At 41.5% G+C, this 27,661-nt stretch overlaps 1 protein-coding gene across 3 annotated transcripts in view; it reads right to left on the reverse strand.

Annotated features, from left to right (window-relative positions):
- Window positions 1-27,661, reverse strand: part of BMP2K (BMP2 inducible kinase) — a 69,084-nt gene that overhangs the window by 7,960 nt on the left and 33,463 nt on the right. For 2 of the 3 annotated variants that reach the window (XM_083367126.1, XM_083367128.1), the window contains exons 8-15: window positions 25,558-25,661; window positions 22,608-22,687; window positions 14,572-14,729; window positions 13,708-13,877; window positions 12,823-12,924; window positions 10,527-10,708; window positions 8,942-9,099; window positions 3,938-4,051 (exon numbers count right to left, since the gene is read on the reverse strand). In XM_083367126.1, the coding sequence (XP_083223252.1) occupies window positions 3,938-4,051; window positions 8,942-9,099; window positions 10,527-10,708; window positions 12,823-12,924; window positions 13,708-13,877; window positions 14,572-14,729; window positions 22,608-22,687; window positions 25,558-25,661 (1,068 nt within the window). The remainder of the gene's footprint in view (window positions 1-3,937; window positions 4,052-8,941; window positions 9,100-10,526; window positions 10,709-12,822; window positions 12,925-13,707; window positions 13,878-14,571; window positions 14,730-22,607; window positions 22,688-25,557; window positions 25,662-27,661) is intronic. The other variant, XM_083367127.1, reaches the window with a different exon arrangement.

Here is a 27,661-nt window from a genome sequence, read left to right on the forward strand (position 1 = left end):
ACTTCAATTGGCAACTCTATATACGGGTAGTCCTCAACTTATGACCACAATTGAATCCAAAATTTGTGCTGCTACGTGACACAATAAATGTTGCCCTATTTTACAACCTCTTTTCTGCACTTGTTAAGTGAATCATTGTGGGTATTAAGTTAGAAACACGGGTGTCAAGTCAATCTGGCTTCTCCATTGACTTTGCTTGTGAGGTCACAAAAGGGGATCGTGTGACCCCGGCACGCTGCAACCGTCATAAATATGAACCACTTGCCAAGCATTTGAATTTGCATCATGTGACCGTTTGGATGCTGCAACGGTTGTAAGTGTGAAAAACATCTAAATTACTTTCTTCAGTGATGTTGTAACTTCAAATGGTCACTAAATGAATTGTTGTTAAGTCAAGGATTACCTGTATTAGGCCCTGGTATTTATTTCAAGCATTTCAAACCTGACTTTAAAGGAAAAATCCCTCTCAGGATGAACTCTACAGAATAATAAACAACAATCTCTAATTTATTTCCTGATTATCCTAGCCCTACAGAGAAGTCTCCAGATCATTGCCTGCATGGCTTGAGTGAGCACAGCAGCGGAAAAGGACAACATAAAACTAACCGACAGATGACCAGGAAGCGGTGTTTCTCGACTTTGGCGACGTTAAGAGGGCCGGACTCCTAAGTTTCACAATTCCACAGCCCCCAGCAGGCTGGCTGTGGAATTCTGGGAGTGGGAGTCCGGCTCTCTTAAAAGTTGCCAAGGTTGAGAAACACCTGCCATCACGGCTGACTGCTGGGTAGATCTTCAAAGGCAACACGTCTTTGAAGCCATACAAGGGTGTCCTCCCATTTCTAAAGGGCAGAGTGGAACTGCTTGTAGAACATAGAATAATAGGGCTGGGAGGGACGTCTTCTAGTCTAGCCCAACCCATTGCTCAAGGCAGGAGCCTTATACCATCCTGGCCAAATGGTTGTCCAGCCTAATTTTGAAAACCTACAGCGATGGAGCATCCACCACTCTAGATGGTCAGCCGTTCCACTGATTAATTGTTCTCAAGTATGAATTGTGCCCAACAGAGAAGGCTGGCTTCTCTGCATAATTAGTTGAGTGGAATCAATCCTATCTGGATGCTTCATGGAAACGTATCTCCATGTTTGTAAAAGGGAAAGACAAACTTGTAGGATGGGATATTTCGATTGCTATAAGGACATATATATTTTTTGGAAGCAGGGCGCCCTGAATTCTCTCCCTTGCCCACGATTTGCCTCCCTTGGTCTCTGGCATTAATTAAGATGGTTCAATTAGGACAGGGGTAGGCCACCTTGTCTCTTTTATGACTCGTGGACCTCAACTCCCAGAATTCCTGAGCCAGTCATGCTGAGGGGAAAGGGAGAGTTTCCAAGGTGAGCCATGCTGGCTCAGGAATTCTGGGAGTTGAAGTCCACGAGTCATGAAAGAGCCAAGGTTGACCATTGTGTCCAGCCTGTGGACCGCAGACCAATTAGTAATGCGGCCCCACAAGAACATAAAAACTATTTTAAAAAAAGGAACTTTGTTAATTCCTCCTCACTCAATGCATATCCTGGCAAGCTAAAAGGTTGGACAACCATGGCTTAAACTACGTATGTCCTCCAGTAGGCTTTTGATTGTGTTTAACTACTCAATTACTAAATGGCTCATAAGGGTAGATATTGCTAGCCAAGCATTATGAAACAGAGTTCAGAGGCTTGAAGTCCCAATTTCCAACCAGGAAGAGAGGCTTTTTTTAGGCACATTCCCAATCATTAACTATTTAAAAAGAAAACAGCAAGATTCCCCCCCCCCAATTTATTCAGTTCTTGGTAGTAATGTTCAGGAATTGGGGTGGGGGGGAGAGAGAGTTAGCCAGAGCAGGGGTAGGCAATCTTGGCTCTTTTATGACTTGTGGACTTCAACTCCCAGAATTCCTGAGCCAACCATGCTGAGGAGAAATGGAGAGGTCTCCATGCTGAGCCATGCCAGGCTCAGGAATTCTGGGAGTTGAAGTCCACGAGTCATAAAAGAGCCAAGGTTGCCTACCCCTAAGCCAGAGGAAGTAAATTCTGGCCTGTGTCACGTTTTCTTGATTAATGGACTTCTTTCTATTGAAAATAATTTAGACAATTTGTAAGCTTACTGTGAAGAGATATAAAACTTTAGTCCTAGTTAATAAGCCACATATTTTCAAGGTAGGTCTATAGAAAGTATAATTAAGTCAATATCCGGAAGAAGTGTTCATGATATTGTTTATGAGGTTGTGCAGATTTCCATATAATATAAAACCTCATTCTACCATCGATAGAAACACCCGTTGTGTTCATGAATGAAGAAAGATCTCCTTTGTTGAACTTGTCCTAGTCAGCCTAGGCCAGGGGTAGGCAACCTTGGCTCTTTTATGACTCATGGACTTCAACTCCCAGAATTCCTGAGCCAGCATGGCTCAGCTTGGAAACCTCTCCCTTTCCCCTCAGCATGGCTGGCTGAGGAATTCTGGGAATTGAAGTCCACGAGTCATAAAAGAGCCAAGGTTGCCTACCCCTGGCCTATGCAAATCCCCGGCTTCTAAAATTGCTTTTCAAGGAAAATGGGTTCTGCACTTCCTTCAAACTCCCATCTTACAGAAGAGGGCAGTATTTCCCCATCCACAAAATAAGAAAAAGATGTTTGGAAGGCATCCATAGGAATGTGTTACATATCGGCTAAGCATCCTATGCAGTAATGCACACGGAAATGGATTTGTTTGTATGAACCCTCCAGAAATCCAGTTTCTTCTTAGATCCAGCTATTTCCTCAAACTATAGATCAGCAAGGACTATCTATAGGTAGTCCTCGACTTACAACAGTTCCTTTAGTGACTGCTCAAAGTCACAACGGCACTGAAAAAAGTGACATGATCCATTTTTTTTCACGTTGACACCAAGGGCCGCATAATTGTGGTCAAGTGATCAAAATTCAGACGCTTGGCAAATGACTCGCCAAAATTAAATTAAATTATTATTATTATTATTATTATTATTATTATTATTATTATTATTATTATTATTATTATTATTATTATTATTATTATTACAACGTGATCCCCTTTTGTGACCTTCTGACAAACAAAGTCACCGGGGGAAAGAAATGTTGGGCTCAGATGCGGTCGTTCAGTCGAGGACCGCCTCCAATTTTAAGAATTATATTTGCCTTTAATAAATTTAGGCTTCTATTGTGATTTTTAGATTTATTTATTTTCTTTCTTTTTCTCTTTTATATTCTTTTCTTCTTCTTTTTATATAAAGAGTAAAAAAATATTCAAGAAAAAACACAGGTAGTCCTTTGTTTAGCAATCACAATTGGGACAGGCACCGGGCCCGTGGTATGCTGGAAACTGGTCCGCACAAACAAGCAAAGCCCCATCCGTGAGATGCAGGCAGTACACAAAACCACAAACCCCTCCGGTCCACGGAAAAACCACAGAACCGGTCCCTGGTGCCCCAAAGGTTGGGGAACCTTTGGATTAGAAGACCTCCAAGGTCCCTTTCAGCCCTATGATTCTATAAGTAAATAGCTAATTAACTGAAACGAAGCTACTAAATGGCAACCCACCAATACAGTCACCTCTTCATCTTACCATGCTATACAGCAGGGGACCCCAGCCCCTGGTCTGTGGACCAGCACTGGGCCGCGGCATACCAACAACCGGTCCGCACAAAGAAAGCCCCATCCGTGGGATGCAGGCAGCATGTGAAACAAAACCACGCCCCCTCCGGTCCGCGGAAAAACCTCTCTCCATGGAACCGGTCCCCGGTGCCCCAAAGGTTAGGGGACCACGGCTCTAATAATTGATCACAGGGAAGAAGTTATACCATTGAACCAGTCCAATTGCCTTTCTGTCAATATTATATTTACATGAAAATAAGTCATGGTGTATATATACTATGTGACTTGCCTGCATGAGAAATGAAAGGAAGAGAACCAAAGGGATCTTCTGAAGGATGGCTGAGTGGAGCAGACTGTGACTCCACTGGTTTATCTAAGGAAGTTCTCCTCTCCACCAGCCTGTCTGCAACAATAAAAACGAAAGAAAAACAAAAAACAAAAGTAAAACAAAAATGGCAACTTTTCACCCAATCAAAGATGTATTTAATACGAGTTCTTCTCATTCATGGGAGAGAACAGCCCAAAGTTCTTCCTGCAATCCTTCTGAGATAAATTGCAGAAGCGTACCAAACAGATTTTAACCCAAACATTTAGGACAAATTTAATTATTCCTTTCCAAAAACTGTCCAAAATTTAATAAATATCCAAAGCCAAGGAGACCTCACAAGTGTGCAGCAGCCACAGGAGAACATGCATTAATAAAAGGGTAAAGAAATTCAAGAAATCAAAATAACGATTTTGATCTGAGTTTTTCCAGGATTGCTTATTAATTTTTTTTAATCCCATTTATATCCTGCCCTTCTCCGAAGACTCAGGGCGGCTTACACTCTAAGCACAAATCCATGTGCTTAGCAATAGCCTTCATTCTATGTATATGCCTGCTTATTAGGGCTTTCGGGGCCCCCCCCCCAAGCGGCATTATTACAAAGTCAGCTTATTGCCCCCAACAATCTGGGTCCTCATTTTACCTGCCTCGGAAGGATGGAAGGCTGAGTCAACCTTGAGCCTGGTGGGACTCGAACCTGCACTAATTGCAGGCAGCTGGTGTTACTTAAGGAGGCATTAGCCCACTGCTCCACCAAGGAGCAGTACTTTAAAGAGGTACTTTAAAGACTAGGTTCTGCATGAAAAGACACTATTGTTATTTCATACTAATTCAGAGTTCTGTAGTGTTTCATGTTTCTTAATGGCTTAACCCTTTCCTCATTCTACTGCAGAACTGTTCTAGCAATGCATAAGGAACATCTGTCAAAATTAAATATAAAACAGGTGCAAACTGCATGCTTACAGCAGCTGTTTAGCAATAGAAAGACTATGCAATTGATCATATATGAAAGCTGCATTGCATCTGCTCTTCAACTCTTTTTCCAGAAATCTATGTAACTTTTGAAATAAGACACTTTTAACAGTGCAATACAGTTCTGCTCCACTTAAGAAACTCTTTTGCGTAAAGCTACCAAGAACAGTTTATTTCCACTTTGCTTCCCAAAAGCTATTTTTAAGGCTTAATTCCAGCATGTGCAAACTGCCTCAGCCTATTGTCTCAGCCTGGCCATTTCTCAAATCATTTTTCAGACTAGTCTAAATGTGAGAATTTCTTTCCTATGTAGATCTGAGCCATTAGCTGGATTCGGATTCTCTTCTATAAATCAAAAAGACCCTTTTCCTTCTGACAGAACTGAAAACTAACGAAGGATCATTCTGTGGGGTGGCAGTTTTGCCCATATGTTCCTTGCTAAAGCCTAACTTTTCAAACAACGAAGTAGTATCTGCTTTTTTTTTCCTTTTGTCAGGATCGTTTTATGAGTGCGATCTCACTGAAGAATAAAAGTAGAATTTTTAGAATCAATTCAAAACTTTCCATGTAAAAGTCATTCAAGAAGACAGTTTTTGAAGCAACTTAAAACAACATAGTTTTTTTCTTTGGTAAATGTCCCCAGTGATCAAGGCCAGCTAGCCTGTACAAGAATCAAACAAATTAAAAAAATAAAAGATTCACAGAATCAACACCATGTAGGGATATAGAAAGCAAAAGACAACTGTAATTAAAATACACATTACAAAGAATAACATAAAACGTTTAACTTTCAAACTTCAATCACAGCAAATGAGTATTCTTCATGCAAGACTTTATTTCATCTTTTACCTAAGCCAAGTCTTGGAAAAATGAATTATACTTAAGTGTCCTTTGGCATTATTCCTCCTTTTCTACAAGAAAAGAAACTGAAAAAGAATTGGCATATTCCAAGAGTTTCTAATCAGTACAGAAATGTTTCTCTGCTACGCATAGATTTTAAAAACCTAACAGTATAATAACTAAATCATAACTATCGTGTTATTTTTTGTTCATTCAGGATAATGCAGGAATGGATAACCAATATGTCCTACCAGATTGTTTATTCTGCATTTTTTATTGAATCTACTACTAATTACAGAGAAGTAAATTTAGAAACCTTAGCATTACAATGTCACAGGAAAAATACTGGAATTTTATCTTAGTAGATGTACTTAAAAGGGTACAAAAAGTAAGTTTGGAAGACACCGACAAAGTGAATAAAGAAAAAATGTAAGCCTCATATCTTTATACTGGTCACAATCCAAAATTTTCAAGCAGTAATTCAGTTCACTTGTTTATCAAAATAGAATAAATTCATTTTCTTCAGTTATTTTAGATAATTAAGTCTAGAGGGAAAAACAAGAACTTTGGAAGAAAAAAAACTGGGTTTTTCCCACATCATTGACCCAGATATTATATTCATTATCAGTTATTTACTTTGGAGATTGCTGGAACTGTACAAAGTGCAACAAGAATGCTATAAATCTATTGGGTCCATTTTAAATCCAATTCTTCAGATCAGGATTGTAATTCAGTTACTAACAACACAATTTCCAATGGATGAAATACAGTTTGGGGAATAATCTTCAGTTAATATAAATAGGTAGGGCTCAAAAGGTAATTCTAGATATAATTGTGGTTTGAGAAGCAAAAAATTTTGTGAAATCCTTTTAACTCTTACATATTTATTTACACATTTATCATAGATTTCTTCCAGGGTGATTAAATACTTTATTAGGAATACTGAATTTTTATTGCATGCTCTTTAGGTAAACAGCTCCAAAAAAGCTATCAAAATGTTATTAAGTTTCTAATGATATGAAATGGACATTCTAGTACATAACAAAAAGCATTTGAGAAGAAGTTTATTCAAAGAGGAAAAGCAAATGTTTTATCATGGCTCCTTCAAAGTGAAGCATTTTGAAAATTTACAGAGTAAATACATTCCAAATAAACTGCAAAACAGTTCAAAACTATGAATTAAAAAACTACTGCCGTCAATTTAATACATAGGTTTTTTAATAAATTACTAAATGTTTAAAGCTTTCTGTTTGACCATCTTGTACTTTTGCAAAACATTAAAAAATTCCCAATAAATCTGAAAGAAAACATTTGAACAAAGAAAAATAACCATAAAACAGAAAAGAAATTTAAAATCCCATTATGGTTGATCCTCATGTGCGCATTCTATCATATGAAGTTATCCAATTTATCAAGTTGTTTAAGGAATAAAATTTTACTCCTTGGGATTTTATAATATAACTTTGTGGAAGTTGAATAGATATTGTCTATGGAGATTCTCAGTCATCCAGGAGGTCACTGTTATTCCAAAGGTGCGTTTTCATGAGGCAATAAGAAAGTCCAAATTGCCTCGTGAAAAAGCACCTTTGGGATGACTAGCTATTATAACCGATTCATTTTTTAATCAAATAATTGATTGGTCAACCAAGTAAAACTCAACGCTCATTTAATACTGGCATCTATCAAAGGTTCTTTAACAGTTTCTGTGTAGCCTTCCTGAATTTAGTTACATGTGTTAAATATACAGCAGTACAGTAAATTTTATATTTTAACAAAGTGCTCAACGGAGAATAAAAGACAGTTGGCAATATAAATTAAACATTAATATTTCAGGATTCAGTTTAACTGTAATCTTTCAGGAGTCAGCCCATCATGTTAATAATATGCCTATCAAAACTACAGCTGACAGGATGGTTGTTTCAAGGACAACCAATGACATTATCTACATAACAAATATTAAGCTTCTCAGTTCACATGTGAAAGGCATAAAAGAGAACGTTAGTTGAAGACTGTATTAAATTCTGGAACGGTGTCTAAATTGGACCACGAGCCTCTCACAGCAGTGACACTTTCAACTAAAACAGCAAGCTGCATTATTAATTTCGTCTCCTACACCTGGTTAGGTTGCGATTTGCCTTTTACCAAGCTTAAAGTAAAGGTAAAGGTTCCCCCGCACATGCGTGCTAGTCGTTTCCGACTCTAGGGGCCGGTGCTCATCTCCGTTTCAAAGCCGAAGAGCCAGCGCTTGTCCGAGGACGTCTCCATGGTCATGTGGCCGGCATGACTAGATGCCAAAGGCACACGGAACGCTGTTACCTTCCCACCGGAGTGGTCCCTATTTTTCTACTTGCATTTTTACATGCTTTCGAACTGCTAGGTTGGCAGAAGCTGGGACGAGTAACAGGCGCTCACTCTGCTACGCGGCACTCGGTACTCGACCCGCCAAACTGCTGGCCTTCTGATCGACAAGCTCAGCGTCCTAACCCACTGAGCCACTGCGTCACAAGCTTAGAATCGATTTATTCTCCACAGCACCCTGCATTTTCTCCACAACTCACCTCCATAAAAATGGAACAACATACGTAATAGGAAGGGAAAGCAACTTCAAGTAAACACACTGGCTTTTTGACTTGAAGATATTTTATTCAAATATGGTTATTTAGAACAATAAAGCAGCCTTTAACATTAAGCTACTCAAAATACATTACAAACATTAACATAATGTACTGGGTCATTTTCCCCCCCTCTTTCAGGCACTTTCAAAAGGCATTTCAGACCCACAGACCCACACCCTCTTCCGGTGTGCAAAAGAACAGAACTGCCAAGTGAAGCAATGCACAGTGGTATTCTGCAGGGTTACACAAGCTTTTTTTCTTTTTTTTGCATTTGCATTTAACATTAAAAGTAATTATTCAACATAAGACCCTGACATTTTCTGTGGTTTTACAAAAAGTTAAATTGTTTCTATTGCACACATTTTTGTGACAGAAGGACAAGTCACACAGCAGGTCTAGATTGCCCTCAAATGCTCAAAAAGAGTTCTGTCTACAACAGACTTTGTGGCCCTTGAACAAAACAGTCTCCAGCACTGTCAAATTTGTACCTAAAGAGCTTTTGTTTATTGTGAAGCAAAATAAGCCTTCAAGCGTCCCTTACTTGATCTCAGAAGGTCAAACTCCCTGTCCAGCAGCTCCTCCTCTGTCAGGTTGGAGAAATTGTCTTCTCCAAATGGGTTCCACCCAGACATATCCGGGGGATTGCTGATGTTTTGTTTTGGGTAGCTGGAAACAGACTCTGTGTCAGAGGAAGATGATCTGTAGGAATTGAATGAGAAAAATGACTCAGGGTACTCTTTAATATTATCTTAATTCACATTCAATGTCATTAAGCACAATGTAGAACACGCAGAACATTAAGCACAAGGTAGAAAGAACATTAAGCACAATGTAGAACATGGCCCTTTGAGAAGTATTACAAAACGTTTTGTTCTAGGACAAAGTCAAGATACACCATTAGAATGGACTGATATCCTATAAATAACATAGGAGGAAATGCAACCATATAAACATGCCTACAGAGTTCGTTTATTTACTAAATGTGTACACCTTCCATCTCACTATCAAGGAACTCTGGGGGTGGCCTACAATGCTATACATAAGAGAATGTGACAATTAAAGGATTAAAACATGGAAACATTGGGCATTAAAAGTTAAAAACATTAAAATTATTACTCAAGCAGATAAAAAGAACCAACACAAAGATGGGGTGGAAGTGGTGGGATCATAATCATAATAGTAAAGTTGGAAGGGACCTTGGAGGTCATCAAGTCCAACCCCCTGCTCAGGCAGGAAACACTATACCATTTCAGACAAATGGCTGTCCGGTCTCTTCTTAAAAACTTCCAGTGTTGGAGCATTCACAACTTCTGGAGGCAGGTAGTTCCACTGGTTAATTGTTCTAACTGTCAGGAAGTTTCACCTTAGTTTTAGATTGGTTCTCTCCGTGATCAGTTTCCAAACCATCGCTTCTTGTCCTGCCTTCGGGCACTTTGGAGAATAGCTTGACTCCCTCTTCTTTGGGGCAGCCCCTGAGATGTTGGAAGACTATCATGTCACCCCTTGTCCTTCTCTTCATTAAACCAGACATACCCAATTCCAGCAGCCGTTCCTTATATGTTTTATATGTTTTAGCCTCCAGTCCCCTAATCATCTTTGTTGCTCTCCTCTGTACTCTTTCCAGAGAATCTTCTACTAATCTTTCAACCACCTCCAAAATAGGATGCCCCCATTGGGGCTCCAAGCCAGTTGGCAAAGACAGGTTATCAAGCTCTTTCAGAAGGCCAAGAAGAGAGGGGTGGATCTCACCTCGAGGGGCAAGATATTCCAAAGGGTGGAAGCCATGGAAGCAAAGCTCTTTTCCTAGTCCAGGGGTAGACAACCTTGGCTCTTTTATGACTCGTGGACTTCAACTCCCAGAATTCCTGAGCCCGCATGGCTCAGCTTGGAAACCTCTCCCTTTCCCCTCAGCATGGCTGGCTCAGGAATTCTGGGAGATGAAGTCCACGAGTCAGAAAAGAGCCAAGGTTGCCTACCCCTATCCTAGACCTTGCCAACCACAATTCCTCGGCTAAGGGGGTCCAGAGTTTGCCCCTTCTGCTGGCTTGAGTGGGGTGGGCCAATCCCATTGGGGTGAGGTGTTTCCTTGAGTACAGTTACTAATAACGTGAGCTGAGGAAGCTTGCCTGTTTGTGGAATAAGGAGCATCCAGAGCTGCACCAACATGAGCTGGAAAGGATTTAGAATGAGAGATTAAGGCTGGTGAAAACTCCTGAGGAGAGGTAAGAAATTCAGGAGAGCGTTTCGGTGGTGGCAACTGATTCCCAAGGACCTGTTGCTGTAGAAGAGCTTGTTGGTACTGCTGCACCTCAAAGGAGAAGGAGAAAAAAGTCAGAAGGGCAAAAACTCTACCTCACGTAAGTCTTAAAACAAATAATCCCAATCATACCTTGGACAGAAAATGAACATCTTCCACTAAATTAAAACAAAAACACAAGCCTCTGGAATTTATGCTGGCATTAAGCAAATAAAACAAACAAGCAGTTAAATGGAAGGCAAAGAAACCAGTTAATTAGTAGTTACATAATTAGCACCATTAAATTATGCCATTATTCATCTAGCTCCACATTATGTTGAACATAAAATGATGTAGCAGGATATCCTGCGGGGGGGGGGGGGGAATCTTCACCAAAAGCTTACAATATTGAACAAATATTTTTGGATGGGGTTTTTTCCCCCCAATATTTACTTCTGGTTTCCAGCAAAAAAAAATGCCCATTGGATTCACGTAATGACCATGGCAAAAAGTGCCAAAAAGACAGGTCCAGTCACATGAGTTACAACTGCAATGACTTGCGACCATATTTCCGGGTTCAATTATGATTTTAAGACGAGGATTAATTATATTTATTTTGACCAAAAACCTCTTACAGACAATTTGTTTTTCAGGAAAAAAAATGTTTTCTTCTATAATTATTATTGGAAATAATAATAACAACAACAACTGCAGTAATTCCAGCAAAGCTACAAAAAACTGCGCTACTCGGAACATGTTACATTTTAAGGAGATACCTGGCTGATACCTAGGATGCTGGCAGCAACCCGTGTCAACCATTAGTGCCAGTCAATTTGAGTGTTCAGTTGACTGAGTTTCATGTTTTATGAATAAAAGTTTTACCATAATAATAAAGTTGGAAGGGACCTTGGAGGTCATCTAGTCTAACCCCCTGCTCAGGCAGAAAACCCTATACCATTTCAGACAAATGGCTGTCCAGTCTCTTCTTAAAAACTTCCAGTGTTGGAGCACTCAGAACTTCTGGAGGCAGGTTGTTCCACTGGTACTGGTAACGGTGTTCAAAGCCCTCCATGGCATGGGGCCGGAGTACCTTAGGGAACATCTGCTGCCGGCATCAAGCTCCCTGCGCCCTGTGCGTTCCCACAGAGAGGGCCTCCTCAGGGTGCCACCGATCAGAGAATGTCGATTGGTGGCCCCCAGGGGGAGATCCTTCTCTGTGGGCGCTCCGGAGCTGTGGAATCAGCTACCGGTAGAGCTCCGGATGGCGCCTGATCTTCGCTCCTTTCGTCGCGATCTCAAGACATTTTTGTTTGTACAAGCTGGCCTAGCCTGATGGGGATCGGTGGGGTTGTTTTATCTTTGGTCTCTTAATTTTATCTTGGGGTTTTTAGAATTGTACTTCTATTGTTTTAACTAGGGCAACTGTTTAATCTCTTTTTAATGTTTGTATTTGGTATTTTATTCTGCCCTGTGAACCGCCCTGAGTCCTCAGGGAGAAGGGCGGTATATAAATGTTATTAAATTAAATTAAATTAAATTAATTGTTCTGTCAGGAAATTTCTCCTTAATTCTAGACTGCTTCTCCCTTTAATTAGTTTCCATCCGTTGCTTCTTGTCCTGCCTTCAGGGGCTTTGGAGAATAGCTTAACTCCCTCTTCATTGTGGCAGCCCCTGAGATACGGGAAACCTCCTGTCATGTCACCCCTCATCCTTCTCTTCATTAGACTAGACATGCCCAATTCCAGCCACCGTTCCTTATATGTCTTAGCCTCCAGTTCCCTGATCACCTTTGTTGCTCTTCTCTATGGAAGGAATTAAAAACTGAAGATGTATCATTTTCTTCACACTTACTCACTGTTTCCTAAGCGAAGGTAAAAAAAAATGGCAGCACAGAAAAATAAGGTGCTAGAAGAGGATATATTAGTTAACCAATCTCTTTAAGATGAGGCTCCAGTAACAGCCACCAGATGTATATATTCTGAGTTTCATTTCTTTACATAATACTGTCAAATTCACTCTTGGCTCATCTGTGTGCTATAGTGAATAACAAATGGCTTTACAAAATGTCTGTTAAGTAAAGCCTACTCAATTAGATGAAGTTAACCAGCACCATCAAGCTACTTTACAGTCCAAGCTTCCCTTTCTTAGCTAGAAGAGTTTTTATTTGGCTTCCCAAACTGATTTACCATAGCAGGATATGGAGAAGGGGGTGGTTGCTGCTGGTACACAGAGCGTAGCAAAAGCTGCTGTTGAGCGACATGCTGCTGCATTGCTTGCTGATACTGCAACTGAAAAAGAAAACATTTGCATAAATCACCAATGCCGCTCAATCAAGTGAAATTGCCCACAAACAAAATTGTATCTGGCAACTCGGGGGAAAAAAAATTCAGGGGAAGCCACAGAGGGTTTTTTTCCTAGTAATTGCTTAATCTTTATTCCGAACAAAACAGTCTCAAGGTAAGCTAGTTTTGGGGCTAGGGGTGTTCCTACTCTGAGTTTCACATTCTCTCCACTCCGTACCCCATATAAAAATGCTAGAAATAAGAGCAAACAGACTCGTCCCAAATTCAGCAGCATTGTGAATAAAAAAAAAACATTCTGCAAAACGGTGAAAAAGACGGGTTAAAAGATTTAAGTTTTAAAGAAAGTAAGGTATAGGTAAAGGTTCCCCCGCACATGCGTGCTAGTCGTTTCCGACTCTAGGGGCCGGTGCTCATCTTCGTTTCAAAGCCGAAGAGCCAGCGCTTGTCCGAGGACGTCTCCGTGGTCATGTGGCCGGCATGACTAGACGCCAAAGGCGCACGGAACGCTGTTACCTTCCCACCGTAGTGGTCCCTATTTTTCTACTTGCATTTTTATGTGCTTTCGAACTGCTAGGCTGGCAGAAGCTGGGATGAGTAACAGGCGCTCACTCTGCTATGCGGCACTCGGGATTCGACCCGCCAAACTGCCAATCTTCTAATCAACAAGCTCAGCGTCCTAACAAACTGAGCCACCGCGTCCCTTTCTTAAAGAAAGTAGAAGAGGCCAAATTAAAGCGGGATTACATCCCAGCTAAGCCACAAAGGTACCTGCTGCACGTATGAATCATGGAGCAATTGTTGTTGTTGCTGTTGCTGATGTAAATGATGCAACTGCTGTAGCCTCCAGTCACCTTGCTGTAGTTGCTGCAATACTCTGTTCTGTTGTGGGGTGCCTGGCGATAATACACTCTCGTGACTATTTCCAACCTTTGAGGCTCCTAGAACATTTTAAAATGCACATTAATGAATTTATTTAGTGTGTGTTTTCCTGGCAACCCCAACTACCCACTCCCAGACTCCACAATAATCTTAGCACAGGAATAACACACCTTTCCTGCTATACTTTCCAACAGAATATTTTGCATGCTTTGGTTTATTTCCCTTTTGGCTAAGTCCTGATAGACACTAATGAATCATTTATATTTTGGGGTACAGGTACAATTTTGAACTATCCTACCCCAGTAAATTTTATATCCTAATACAGAATATGGAATGTTTCCTGTCAATGTAATCCTGCCGTTGCTCATTAAGAAATCTGCAGTATTATTTGAAATGTAACATTTTTATTAATAATTTTATAGTAAAATATTTTTAATAAAATAAGTTTGTTTTATTATTTATTATTAATAATATTTTGTGATGAGTGAACTTTTTTGCCACAAAGACATTTTTAACGAGAAGCCTTGCTCTTTCAAACAATAACATGTTTTCACAACTTATGTGGAAGCAATTCTCCTCATACTGAGCTAAAAGCCATTTGAGTCTAAGGAAAATCCACAATTGCTCGATTCTTGCACAATTACAACTTCTGGTGCCTTCTAATTCTGGAAATAAAGATAAAAATAAACCATGATTTCTACTTGTTACCAAAAGAAGCTCCTTGCAGCTCACTGCATTAGTCTGAGGAATTACCTTTGTATTCATTGTTCAAATCACCAGGAACCGGCACTTTTATTGGCGTGGCTGTGCTCTGAATTGTAAGTACACTAGAAGTGGCAGTGCTTGTATTGGCCTTTGGTCTCTGACGCGGTGCTATTGAGGTTTCTGTTGGTCCAATGGCATCTGTTATTCTAAGGAAAGAAATCAAGGAGGACTTTTATTATAATCCTTTTTTTAAAAAACCAATGTACAGGATAATATGGGTGGTAAAGGTGTCTGGGAATTTCACAAAGATTATTGACACCTGCCCAAATTTTTATTTATTTATAAATTTTATAGGCCAACCCATCTCACAGTTATAGCAACTTTGGGAGGCTTAACAGCATAAAAAAGATAATACAAAACAATTACAAATAAAGGAAGATTAAATGAAGACTAAACAAAACAAGGCAACATGGGGGTGGGGATCTTTTCTCTCTAACCCATCAGCCACTCCCTGCATAGGCAGCCTCTACTGGGCTCACAGATCATCTAGCAGAGCCCGATTTTAAGGCTATTCCAGAAGGCCAGAAATAGTGAGGGACTAAAATCATCAGTTACATCTGATTTGGACTACTCTAGGGCTTCCCAAAAACTATAATTGGTCCCGAGGCAGGGTTGGCTTAATTCCATCTATGTGGGCAAAGAAATATTAGAGTGGGATTCATATAGTAATGCAGAAAATTCTTAAAGTGAACAAAAAAGATTAAACCAGAAACTTTCCTTCTGGGCCTAATGGAAAGAGAACTGGGGGGAAAAAATTAGGAACTCTGATTTTATATATGGTGACGGCAGCAAGACTGCTGTATGCAGAAAAGTGGAAGGAGGCCTCAATTCCCACCACGGACGAAGGGTTACAAAAGCTGATGGAATTAGCAGAGATGGCCAAATTGACTGTGCTGATAAAAGAAAAGGACATAAGTAATTTTGTTTCTACTTGGAAACTATTTCAGGACTTTGTGCTTGAGGTGGGGAAAAAAATGACCATCATGGTTTTGGTTTTACCGATTAGACATGGGGTAGGCAACCTTGGCTCTTTTATGACTAGTGGACTTCAACTCCCAGAATTCCTGAGCCAACATGGCTCAGCTTGGAAACCTCTCCCTTTCCCCTCAGCACGGCTGGCTCAGGAATTCTGGGAGTTGAAGTCCACGAGTCATAAAAGAGCCAACGTTGCCTATCCCTGGATTAGACTGATTTGTCGATACAGAAATGGCGTTCTCCAAAGTCCACATAGCCACAAACTTGCTGTCCCCTTTGGGGAAGACCTCATTTTTTTTTCCCCAACAAATCCTGAGCATTTGTGACCTCACTTCTGCTAACTGACTAACTGATCCCTTGTAATTATCTAATTATTATGCTGTTCTCTAAGGTGGATTCTTCACGGTTTTTTTTTTTTGTTTGCGCATTTTGTGGTGGTTTTCAAAGTAGGTTTTGTTGCCCATTGCCTGACTCGAGGCAGCTTACACATTTCAAGCAAATAAAAATAAAACCATCTTTGCTTCTTCCCAGCTATGATAAAGCCAAGAGAGCGTGAATGGAAATAGTGTTTCTTCACCCATGACCAGCCTATTGTGTCTCAATGCTCAGCCATGACAACAACAATATGTTACAGTTGAAGGGGCAGAATAATCCTTGTCACCAGCCCTTTTCTCAAGCTTCCTCCTTTCGTTATATATTCAAGATGGACAGTATTTAATATTTATTTATTATGTAAATGTAGGGGTGTGGGTCTATACATATGTTGCATATAGTATGTTTAGGTGTGTGTAATGTATGTTTCACTTTGAGAGCAGACAACTAAATTTCATTTTTGATGTGCGCCGTTGTGCCCACAGTAAAGAAATGACAACAAAGGTTATCTTATCTTATCTTATTTTATCTTATTTCATAATAAGAGTCTAGTAGTCTGGCAGTGGAAGTATAGGTAATTTCATGTCTGTACCCTTTTTCAACACCATATTAATACATATCATGTCTGGTTAAGAAACATAGTAAGGGGCAAAGAGCACTCTTGGTTTTCTTAAAAAAAACCTTGAGCTTTTTACTCTAAACAGTTTGAAAGAATTTTAAAAGAAAAAAGTGTTCTGGCTTCTACTAATAGTCCTTACGTGCAAAAAAAACCCATAAAAAGCACAAGTTAGAAACATCTTGGGTTAATTTAATTAAATTATGTGACACATAAAACCTTTCTATATTTTTTTCTGCACCTTTAAAATTATGCGTTGGGAGGCAGTGTGTCTGTGTGCATGCATACAGGTGTGTATTTAAAGGTGTGTATGTGTGTATACATACATATACATTGTATATGTTTATTATTCACAATTATCACAAGAGGGCACCTGCATAATATTTTCTCTGAAAGAAACATGCAGTAATGACTTGAAATCCACATTGTGCCACTCAGTTCATCTTTAAATGTACCCTGCTGTATGAAAATATAGAGTTTTTACTAAAATAAACCATTGCAGGGAAAAATGCAAAAAGATTATTGATAGAAACCGTTCAAGAGCAAATATTATAAATATTCTGGATTATTCTCTTTAAATGGACAATCCTTGTCTTATGTCCAGCACTTTCTCTTATGTATACGCAAGAAAACAACAACAAAAGGCATAGAAAAACAGGGCAAAAGTGAATTGTTCTAGCAGAAGAGAGTTTTTTTTATTTTTTTTTAAATTCCATTTATATCCCGCCCTTCTCCGAAGACTCAGGGCGGCTTACAAACTTAGCAGTAGCCTTCATTCTATGTATATGCCTGCTTATTAGGGCTTTCACGCCCCACCCACCCACCCCCACCCCCCGCAGCATTTTTACAAAGTCAGCTTAATTGCCCCCAAGAATCTGGGTCCTCATTTTACCTACCTCGGAAGGATGGAAGGCTGAGTCAACCTTGAGCCTGGTGGGATGCGAACCTGCACTAATTGCAGGCAGCTGGTGTTACTTAAGGAGGCATTAGCCCACTGCTCCACCAAGGCTCTAGTTGGGAATTTGACTTCTCAATCTCATTTTTAAGACAAGTATCAGATTCCTGGGCACCTCAAGTAACTTCTGTCTGCAATAAATCTAAACCTTGACTACGGTCTTCAGCACTGAGGCTTGTCTGGATGAGCCTGATGGGAGTTCTCATCAATGAGATTGGTTTGACTGGATTTCAAATAATGGTTCAAAGCTGGGCACTGGCTGGCCACGTTCTCTCCCATAACAAAATAACATGCCCAGAACTTAAAATTGGCCCCTTCTCTCCTGAATTTCAGAAAGTCTGTAAACATTTGGCTTGTTCCCACAAGCTTTGCAAGCAGGGCTGTTTCAATCCGTCGATTAACTACGGTAATTGAGATTGGAATTTCTGTCATTACGCATTGTGCATTCGTAAAGTGTGAGGTCACACAATCTCATCACATAATGACGGCAATCGCAGCAGTCTCCGCTGCCATCATTAAGCGAGGACTGCAGGCAAAGAGGCCAGCAAACAGGTCAGCAGGCAGGTAAGGTTCAGCATGATGGGGCCAGGGGTAGCTGCTTCCGGCTGGGGAAGGCTGCGATGCGAGTGACTCATTGGAGTGGCTTGCGACCTTTCCTGCTAGCTCCCCAATTGATTTTGCTTAGGGGGAAGCCAGACACTAATGATTCCTCTGACGATCCGATCCTACCACCAGGGGATCTTCCAACCATCACGCTGGTTGTCAAGTGCCTAGGAATAGCACTTAAGACTTATATACCGCTTTACAGCCATCTCTAAGCAGTTTACAGAGTCAGCATCTTGCCCCTCCAACTATCTGGGTCCTCCTTTTATCGACCTCGGAAGGATGGAAGGCTGAGTCAACCTTGAGCCGGTCAGGATCGAACTCCTGACACTGGAATGCAGAGTTAGCCTGCAATACTGCATTCTAACCACTAAGCCACCACGGCTCAATAGTACAGGCAGTCCTCAACGTACGACCGCAACTGAGCCCAACATTTCCTTTGCTAAGTGAGACAGATGTTAAGTGAGTTTTGCCCCTTTTTAGTAATAGCACTTAGAGTTTATATACCACTTCATGGTGCTTTACAGTCCTCTCTAGGCGGTTTACAGAGTCAGCCTCTTGACCCCCAACAACCTGGGTCCTCATTTTACCAACCACGGAAGGATGGAAGGCTGAGTCAACCTTGAGCCGGTCAGAATCGAACTGCCATCAGCAGAATGAGCCCGCAATGCTGCATTCTAACCACTGCGCCACCACGGCTCTTACAGTCACCTGACTGTGGGGAGTGTTCAGATGACCAATTGTAAATTTGTTCAGCGCCCACCGTAATTCTAAACGGCAGCTGAGCGAGTGGTCATCAGACAAGGACCATCTTTGACCTGCTTGTGGTGTTTAGTTTTCAGTTGGATTGCTATTGAGGATGCTGTATTTATTTTGCCTCGTTATCCAGTCTGCTTTTAATCCACGTTAGGGAACTGTATGCTACTCAGAGCCGGTTTGATGGGAAGGCTTATAAGCCTGGTCAGTAAAACCACTAAATAAATCATCTCTCTCTCAACCTGTAGAGTTGGGACAGGAGCTCGTTTTTTTATGTGACTGGATGTGAAGCCATATCTGCCTAATTGGGCCAGAGAGACAAACTGGAGTGTTGTTGCATAGTCCTCAACAGCTGCACAGCAGGCACTCCCAGATGTGCTGTTAGTTCTAGATAGCTTTAACTACTTCTCATTGGGATTCAAAGTGGCTTGGGAATTCATAGCCTCCATGATAAGCAAAGTCCAAGATCATCATTGCTTCAACCCATAGAGTTGGGCACATGTTAGGCCCAGTCTTCAGCTCAGTACAGATGGGATGTGATCTCACAGCCTCCACTGCAGGGGTAGGCTACGACTCATGGACTTCAACTCCCAGAATTCCTGAGCCAGCATGGCTAAGCATGGAAACCTCTCCCTTTCCCCTCAGCATGGCTGGCTCAGGAATTCTGGGAGTTGAAGTCCACAAGTCATAAAAGAGCCTAGGCCGCTTTATGACTCGTGGACTTCAACTCCCAGAATTCCTGAGTCAGAGCTGTCTCAGGAATTCTGGGAGCTGAAGTCCATGAGTCATAAAAGAGCCGAGGTTGCCTACCCCTGCCATAGAGCTGAACAGAGATCTAGACTGGATTGGTCCTGAGCAGCCCTCTCCTCATGCACCAATCCAGAACAGCACCTTAGTTCTGAGGACCAATCCAGTTCTCTCAGTTCTCAGGACCAATCCAGTCTAGATCTCTGTTCAGCTCTATGGCAGGGGTAGGCACCCTCGGCTCTTTTATGACTCATGGACTTCAACTCCCAGAATTCCTGAGCCAGCATGGCTAAGCATGGAGACCTCTCCATTTCTCCTCAGCATGGTTGGCTCAGGAATTCTGGGAGTTCAAGTCCACAAGTCATAAAAGAGCCTAGGCCGCTTTATGACTCGTGGACTTCAACTCCCCGAATTCCTGAGTCACAGCTGAATGAGTCCATGAGTCATAAAAGAGCCGAGGTTGCCTACCCCTGCCATAGAGCTGAACAGAGATCTAGACGGGATTGGTCCTGAGCAGCCCTCTCTTCATGCACCAATCCAGAACAGCGCCTTAGTTCTGAGGAGTTCCAAAATGCCTGGAGCAATGCGGTGCTGATCAATGAGGAGAGAATATGACTGGACACAGGGATGCACTTAAATACAAGCCTGCCATTTTGCGACGTTAAGGGCGGTGAAGTAGAATTTGTTTTCTCCCCCTATTGCCTCTCTGCAGAATGTCTGCTGGCTGAAATCGTGACTCCTACTATAGTGAGCAGCAGATTCATAAACAAAATCACTCATATTCACTCTGAGTTGGAAGCCTGGCAGCCAAAAGGTCATCAAATGACAGAAGAATTTGGTAACGTTATCTGGAAAAGGTCTAAAATCAGTGGATGTCTCTCTCTCTCTCTCTCTCTCTCTCTCTCTCTCTCTCTCTCTCTCTCTCTCACACACACACACACACACACACACACACACACAAACCATTTGTAGGTTTGATATCTTCCATCTCCTGCCAGGATAAACAGCCCCCCCCCCAAAAAGGACTGGGATTCAAAGATATTATTAATGTCTCTCTGTGAGAGGGGTGAATTCCAGCAGTCTTAAAAGAGATTAAGAGATCTTAATATTGGGTGTGCCGATAGATATTAATCGTTCCGGCTGTTTCCGACTTTCATGTTGGAGATAAAGTGGTGCACCAATGTATTTGACAACTGCGGTGAGTTTACCACATGCTCTAAAGTGGAAAGATTCAACACTACCCACAAAGGAGGAATGATTGTGAAGAGGGTGGAGCTTGCAGAAAGGGTTTAAGTTGACTTCCTTGACTACAGGAAAAAAAATGGCATGTAAATTTATGGCCGTCTGAAAATCCCTTTGTAGGCTATTTGCACGGCCCAGAAAAAAAAATGCGGTTTTGAGGAGCAGGAAAAAAAATGAGGTGAAAGTGAGCTTTTTTTCCCCTGTAACCACAAAGTAAAAAGATAAGCTTGTCATCGCACTTCTATGAATGGAAAGAAAATCGGAAGCTTCGTGAGAGCAAAACCCCGCTCCCTTCTAGCGCTGATGAAGTTACCTCGTTTGATAATGAAAAGTCTGCAAGAGAGCAACCAAGCTCGAAGAGCATCGAGAACCCGGCACTTCCGCCCCTAGCTAAAAAATATTCTCTTCTTCTAATTTCGATTTATCTTTTTTTCCTGCACCTTTTTTTTTCTTTTCCCTTTTTTTTTTCCTTCCTTTATACTACGTTTTTCTTGATTTTAATCTGTTCTTTGAATTTTTTTTAATATAATTAGTATAAAAAGAAAGAAAGCAGGGGAACAACAAACAGATTCTGGAAGAAGCATATTATCCAGAACTATCATAGCGTAGATTCAAGCCAAGATGGAGGCAGCTTGGCCCACACTCCTTTTATTGGATCTTTTAGCAACCTTTGGCACCGTTAGCTACACAATCCTTCAGGATCACCTACAAGGACTGAACGTACTACACAACGACAACACTGTTCCTGAGTGGGCAGGTTCTGTCCATCAATAGTTGTAGAGGAAAGGGGTTCAATTCATTCATTATGGGGAATTCTAGAGTTTAGCTTTCCCTTCATCCCATTTCAAATCTGCATGAAGCCAGTGGGAAATGACAAATGCAGTGGAAGTCCTAAAGCAGTGGTGGCGAACGTATGGCACGCGTGCCAGAGGCGGCACTCAGAGCCCTCTCTGTTGGCAGGCGTGCCACCGCTGCCGGCAGCAAGTCCATCAGGCCGCCACCGCTGCCCAGAGCAGGAGCCCCGCCTAGCACAAAGGAGGCACAGCGGCCGACTAGCCAGCTCGAGTAGAGATGGTAAAGCAGAGGTCGCCAACCATTGTCGATTGGTGGACTGGAAGAAAAGGGAGGGGGAAGCATTTTACATGCGTGCACGCATGCACGGGGCTGCGAGTACGCACACACTGCAAATGGGGCGGGGCTAGTGCCTGCATGATACTCACTAGCCCTGCCCCGTTCTTGCGTGGTGCAGCGCCTTGTATTTGCATCCCGCTTCGGCAGCGTGGCCATTTTTGCGCCTTGCAGCACAGTGGCCCGTTTTTGCACCCCTGGTTTTTGTGTGCCAGAGGCAGCACTCAGAGGCGCCTCCCTGCCCCCCCCCTGTCCCCGAGGGCACCACAATGCTGATGTGGCCCTGGCACTTTGCAATAAATAAGTGGGTTTGGGGTTGTGGTTTAGGCACTCGGTCTCTAAAAGGTTCGCCATCACTGTCCTAAAGGATTCTATGTGGAGAAACCAACTTGGATTCAACCCCAGAGCAAATGGTTATTAATTCAGCAGCTGGCTGACCATGGTCTTGTACCAATTCTGATTCTCAACAGAACAGCCTTCTATGTGGGACTATGCGCTTTCCTGGACTCACAGTTCTACCAGAGGGAATTGGGTTCAGGAGGGAACATCTGTGGCCACAGAACAAAGCTCTGCATAATGAACAGTATGCCAAAAAGTGCACTGAATTATTAATAAAATTATTGCACTCACCTAGCTTTTATTTGGCTTTTCTTAGCAGCAGCCTCACTAGCTGTCAAGGGCTCAGGAAGAGTTGAAGGGAGAGGAGAATTCTTGGAAAAATAAGCGAGCAAGTGTTATTAATAGCTTTTCTGGGAAATAAAGACAGTAAGAGAAAAGTTCTATATCATACCAGCTTGAACATTAACATATTGCATACCAACAATAAACAAAAAAGCCCATATAGAGTATAATCCGCTCATGTAGATGCGCGTATTCACACACAAATATGTATTGTCAAGTCCAGGTTTGGTAAAAGTACAATCTTAGAAGGACCCCCCCAAAAATCTATAGAAGTTTAGGAGCAGAGGTTGTCCACTAATCGTGGAACTCTCCCTGAAGACGGAACAAAACTAAAGTATCCTGGAAGAGGATAAAATTGGTGACATTACGAACAAAAAATCACTGATTATAACATTCACATCCATTCATTTTCAGGAACCCTAGGTATCTGAGAGACAGAATATTCTAAATTTCAGCGTATTGGTCCAAATATGTTTGTGGTGAATATTGTTTCTAATAAACTGAAAAGCCTTTATGTGATACGAGCTTCTGAGAAATATAGATGTAAAGGATAAGCACTTGTTAGATACCAGTGATCTTACGATAGTCACAATAATTTAAATTAGAATAACTAACTTGGGTCCCTATGTTTGTTTGAGCAGGGGCTGGACTGCTTGTGCAGGGGGCTGGACTAGAAGACCTCCAAGGTCCCTTCCAGCTCCATTCTATTCCATTCCATCCCATCGCATCGCATCCTATTCTATTTTCTATTCTATTCTATTCTATTTTCTATTCTATTCTATTCTATTTTCTATTCTATTCTATTCTATATTCTCTTTTCTATTCTATTGTCTATTCTATTCTATTCTATATCCAATTTCTATTCTATTCTATTCTATTCTATTCTATTCTATTCTCTTTTCTATTCTATTCTATTTTCTGTTCTATTCTATTCTATTCTATTCTCTATTCTATTCTATTCTATTCTATATCCAATTTCTATTCTATTCTATTCTATTCTATTCTATTCTATTCTATTCTATTCTATTCTATTCTATTCTATTCTCAATGGATGTCCAAGTACAATGAAAATCTGGAGCTAACTTCCAACCCATAATACAAGGAACCCTATTAAAAGCAGCCAACGCAATTTTGAAATTTCCCTGTCAGTTGACGGGGAAGCAATATGTCCGGCTGAGCATGCAGTTAATCATGCAACTCTCTCTAGATTGGAGCTAGAGGTAGTCCTTGTTAAGCGACCATTGAAAAGTTAAGGTGCTGCTGAATTAACGGCACTTACACTGGTCCCTGATCCTGAAGCTGTTGCATCACCCACAAGGTCATGTGATCAAAATTCAGGTGTTTGGTATAACCTGACCGCACTTATAACCATAAAGGAGCGCCAACTCCTCCCCATTTGCCTATCTCCCCTACCCTCTCTGCCCTTTTGACCCTCCTGCACAGAAGAACTCCTTGATGGCCGCAATGCTGAGGCTGAAGAGAGGGCCCAGGGCTTTTGGCAGTCTCAATTGTACACACAAACACACACACACACACACACACACACACAGAGCAAATCTCTACTTCAGCCCCAGCACTGCCACCACAGCTGCCACCAAGGAGTGTCACCTCAAGACCCCTTGCTGTGCCCATACAGCAGGGGTCTTCAAACCTGGCCCTTTTGTGACTCAAGTCAGCAGAAGGGGCTAACTCTGGATCCCCTTAGCCAAGGAATTGTGGTTGGCAGGTTCTAAGACAGGGGTAGGCAACCTTGGCTCTTTTCTGACTCGTGGACTTCAACTCCCAGAATTCCTGAGCCAGCCATGCTGAGGGGAAAGGGAGAGTTGCCAAGCTGAGCCAGGCTGGCTGAGGAATTCTGGGAGTTGAAGTCCACGAGTCAGAAAAGAGCCAACTTTGAAGACCCCTGCTATGCAGCATAGTGAAAATCCCCAGCCATCCTCACTGCTCTTTACTCCCCAGGTTCTGCCATGCCTAAGCTGACCCTTCCCCAGCTTCTTTCCGTTGCTTTGGGCCATGCCAAGCTTTCTTCCCAAAGTTGCCTGCCCTGTTCTCCAAATAACACCGTGCCATTTGCAAAGTTTTGAGAAACCTTCAGCCACCTTTCCAGGCTTTCCAAGGGATTGCGAGAAGGCCGCGCCGGCTCTTCTCCAAATTGCACCCGCCATTCTCCTGATGCTTTGCAGAAAGCTTTCACGAACCTTCCGCGGCCTTTCGAAGCATTGTAAGAGCTGGCCTGGGCAATCTGGAGAATTCAAGAGGTCTCCGAAACCTTCTGAAATATCACAAAGAACACTTGGCGCTACTTGAAGAACAGCACGAGCAGATTTGGGGACAGGTCTTGGTGTGGTTAACCGCTGCCTCGCCTAAGGAGAAGCCAGATACACCTCGCCAACAGTGGAAAGGAGATGGCAAAGGTCATCTGAGAGCAAGAGGGCTTGCAGAGTGCAGGACAATGGAGGTGGCTTTGTGATCCCCTTGCTTAGTGACAGAAATTCCAGTCCCAATTACCGTTGGAATTCAAAGACCACCCGTACTCTGCATTTTTTAACTTTGTTTTTCTTGTAAGAAACAAGGCCAAGTGAATCACTCTTAACTTGGTCAATTATTAAATGACACTAGCATATCTCGGAAACGAGGCCAGGAAGTAATATGTCAAAGGCATTAAAAATGCATATCATATTTGCTATGGTCAATACAAGCATACATTACCTTATTAACTTTTAAAAATAAGCCCTTCTCTAGTCAATACTAAATTTGTTAAAAGGTATGTGTGTGTTTGTTTTTCCAACAGGGAAAGATGAATTAATATTTTTTTAGAGTAAAGCTGATTACCACTCCAACTTAGTATTCTAAACAAGATTTACTATGTCAATACAGGCTCAAATACGGATCTACTTACATTCATGTTTAAAATTGGACAATCCTTTTTGGCAAGTTTAAAGGCAAAGTAAGATACTTGAAAGATATCAGGTCTCCGCTCTTGATCTGGTTCAAGCATGTATCCTGTTGATTACAGCAAATTCAATTATTAACCTACAGGTAAGAAGTCATTCAGGCAACCAAGTTCATTAAGAGTGAATAAGTGATTTTATAATTACCTCAGAGTTCTGATAACATTATTTTCTACATACAACAGTCAGGTATGGGTGTTGAATAGGGTGACTGGATTTGATTCCTCTTAATTGTCATAACATTATTTTATGGAATATTCTTGCATCCATCCATAAGTCACACTGTGAACTTTCTACCTGTTTTATCTAGCAACAAAGCTAACAGGTTGTTTTTTTCTTTTTTAAATTAGATTTGGCTAATTTCATGCCTTCGTAATGTAACAGCGAAATTATTCTAAACTGCTTTAAAAAAATGTCTTAATCATCATTTTGCACCACTGTAAATTATCTTTCAGGTCAATTTTAACTTCCCATACCCTTAAACTACCAGGTCTAGGTATTCCTGAATGTCGTATTTCCTATTGTATCATTCTCAGGCAAATAAAACTTCACATCAATTCTAAATGGAAAATTATCACAATGTATATCTGACGACTGCACGATAATGAAGCAACTTTCCCTGAGATTCTTTACTTCTTAATCCTATTTTTTGGGGGGGATTCTGAAAAGAGTCTCATCTTTACCAGCCAGGATTAAGCTACAGACAATCAAAAATTTTAGTATCATTTCCCGTATAAGCACTCTAGTAGGTGAATATTTTTTTAGTTTGAAAACAAAGTGAGCCTACACTAGGGGCAAGCAACCTTGGCTTTTTTATGACTCGTGGACTTCAGCTCCCAGAATTCCTGAGCCAGCCATGCTGAGGGGAAAAGGAGAGGTTTCCAAGCTGAGCCATGCTGGCTTAGGAATTCTGGGAGTTGAAGTCTACGAGTCATAAAAGAGCCAAGGTTGCCTAACCCTGGCCTACACAAAAATGAAGTATCACTTTTCATACATTTGTATTTTCTTCAATTTATAAATTAATGGCATTTAAAAAAAGAAAAATGGCTTGATAAGTACCTGAGAACTTCCTAAACGTATTTTATTGGTGGATATCAATCACACACAAAAGATTGCATTAACTAAACTGTTGTTCAGAATTAGCAAAGCTGTCACAAAATGTCCAGTTAAACTTAGAAGAACCAAAAGAACGCTCCTATTCCAACACAGCTAAAATTACAAATCTGTATGTGTGTATGTATACACACACACACACACACACACACACACACACACACCAATAACTTTCCCTAGAAAAGGAAGGGGGAAGAGAAAAGAAGGTATTAATAGGAATCAGAAGTCTGATTATACACAAACAGCTGCTGAAATCTAAGTATAACAACTTAGAATGTAAAAATAAGACTGAAGGGAGTAAAGCAGGACGTTGAGAAACAGAATCTGATATAATAAGACCTGCTAGCTTTGAATAAATATCCTGAATATAAACAAAAGCACATCTTAAGTTTAGCACCCCCTCCACAGAAATGCTGAAGAAAGGAAATTGGATACTTTTCTCTTCCTGATCTATTTTTCAGAACCATCTGCTCCACTATTACAACTATATCTATATCCATCTCTCTATCAATACACACACACACACACACACACACACACACACACACACTCCATATATAAAAATATATTCCAGTATATACCTCTACACCAGGGGTGTCAAACTCAATTTCATTGAGGTCCGCATCAGCATTGCGGTTGCCCTCAAGGGGCCAGGTGGGTGTGGCCAGGGTGGGCATGGCCTACTGGGTGGGCGTGGCTAGAGTGCGTGTGGCCTACTGGCTGGGCGTGGCCAGCTCTACATCGTTCGCATCAAGGGTGCCTATGGGGGCCTGGGCAGGAGTGGGACAGATCTGAGGGTCTCTGGCAGGAGGAGGGTCTCTGGGCCAGGGCCAAGGCAGTGGGGGCCCTTCCCTCACTGTTTCCAGGATGGCTTCGCGGGCCTGATCTGGCCCCCGGGCCTTGTGTTTGACATGTCTGCTCTACACATACACACGCATA

This window comes from Vipera ursinii, assembly GCF_947247035.1.
Source record: "Vipera ursinii genome assembly, chromosome: 7".
Lineage (NCBI taxonomy): Eukaryota > Metazoa > Chordata > Lepidosauria > Squamata > Viperidae > Vipera > Vipera ursinii.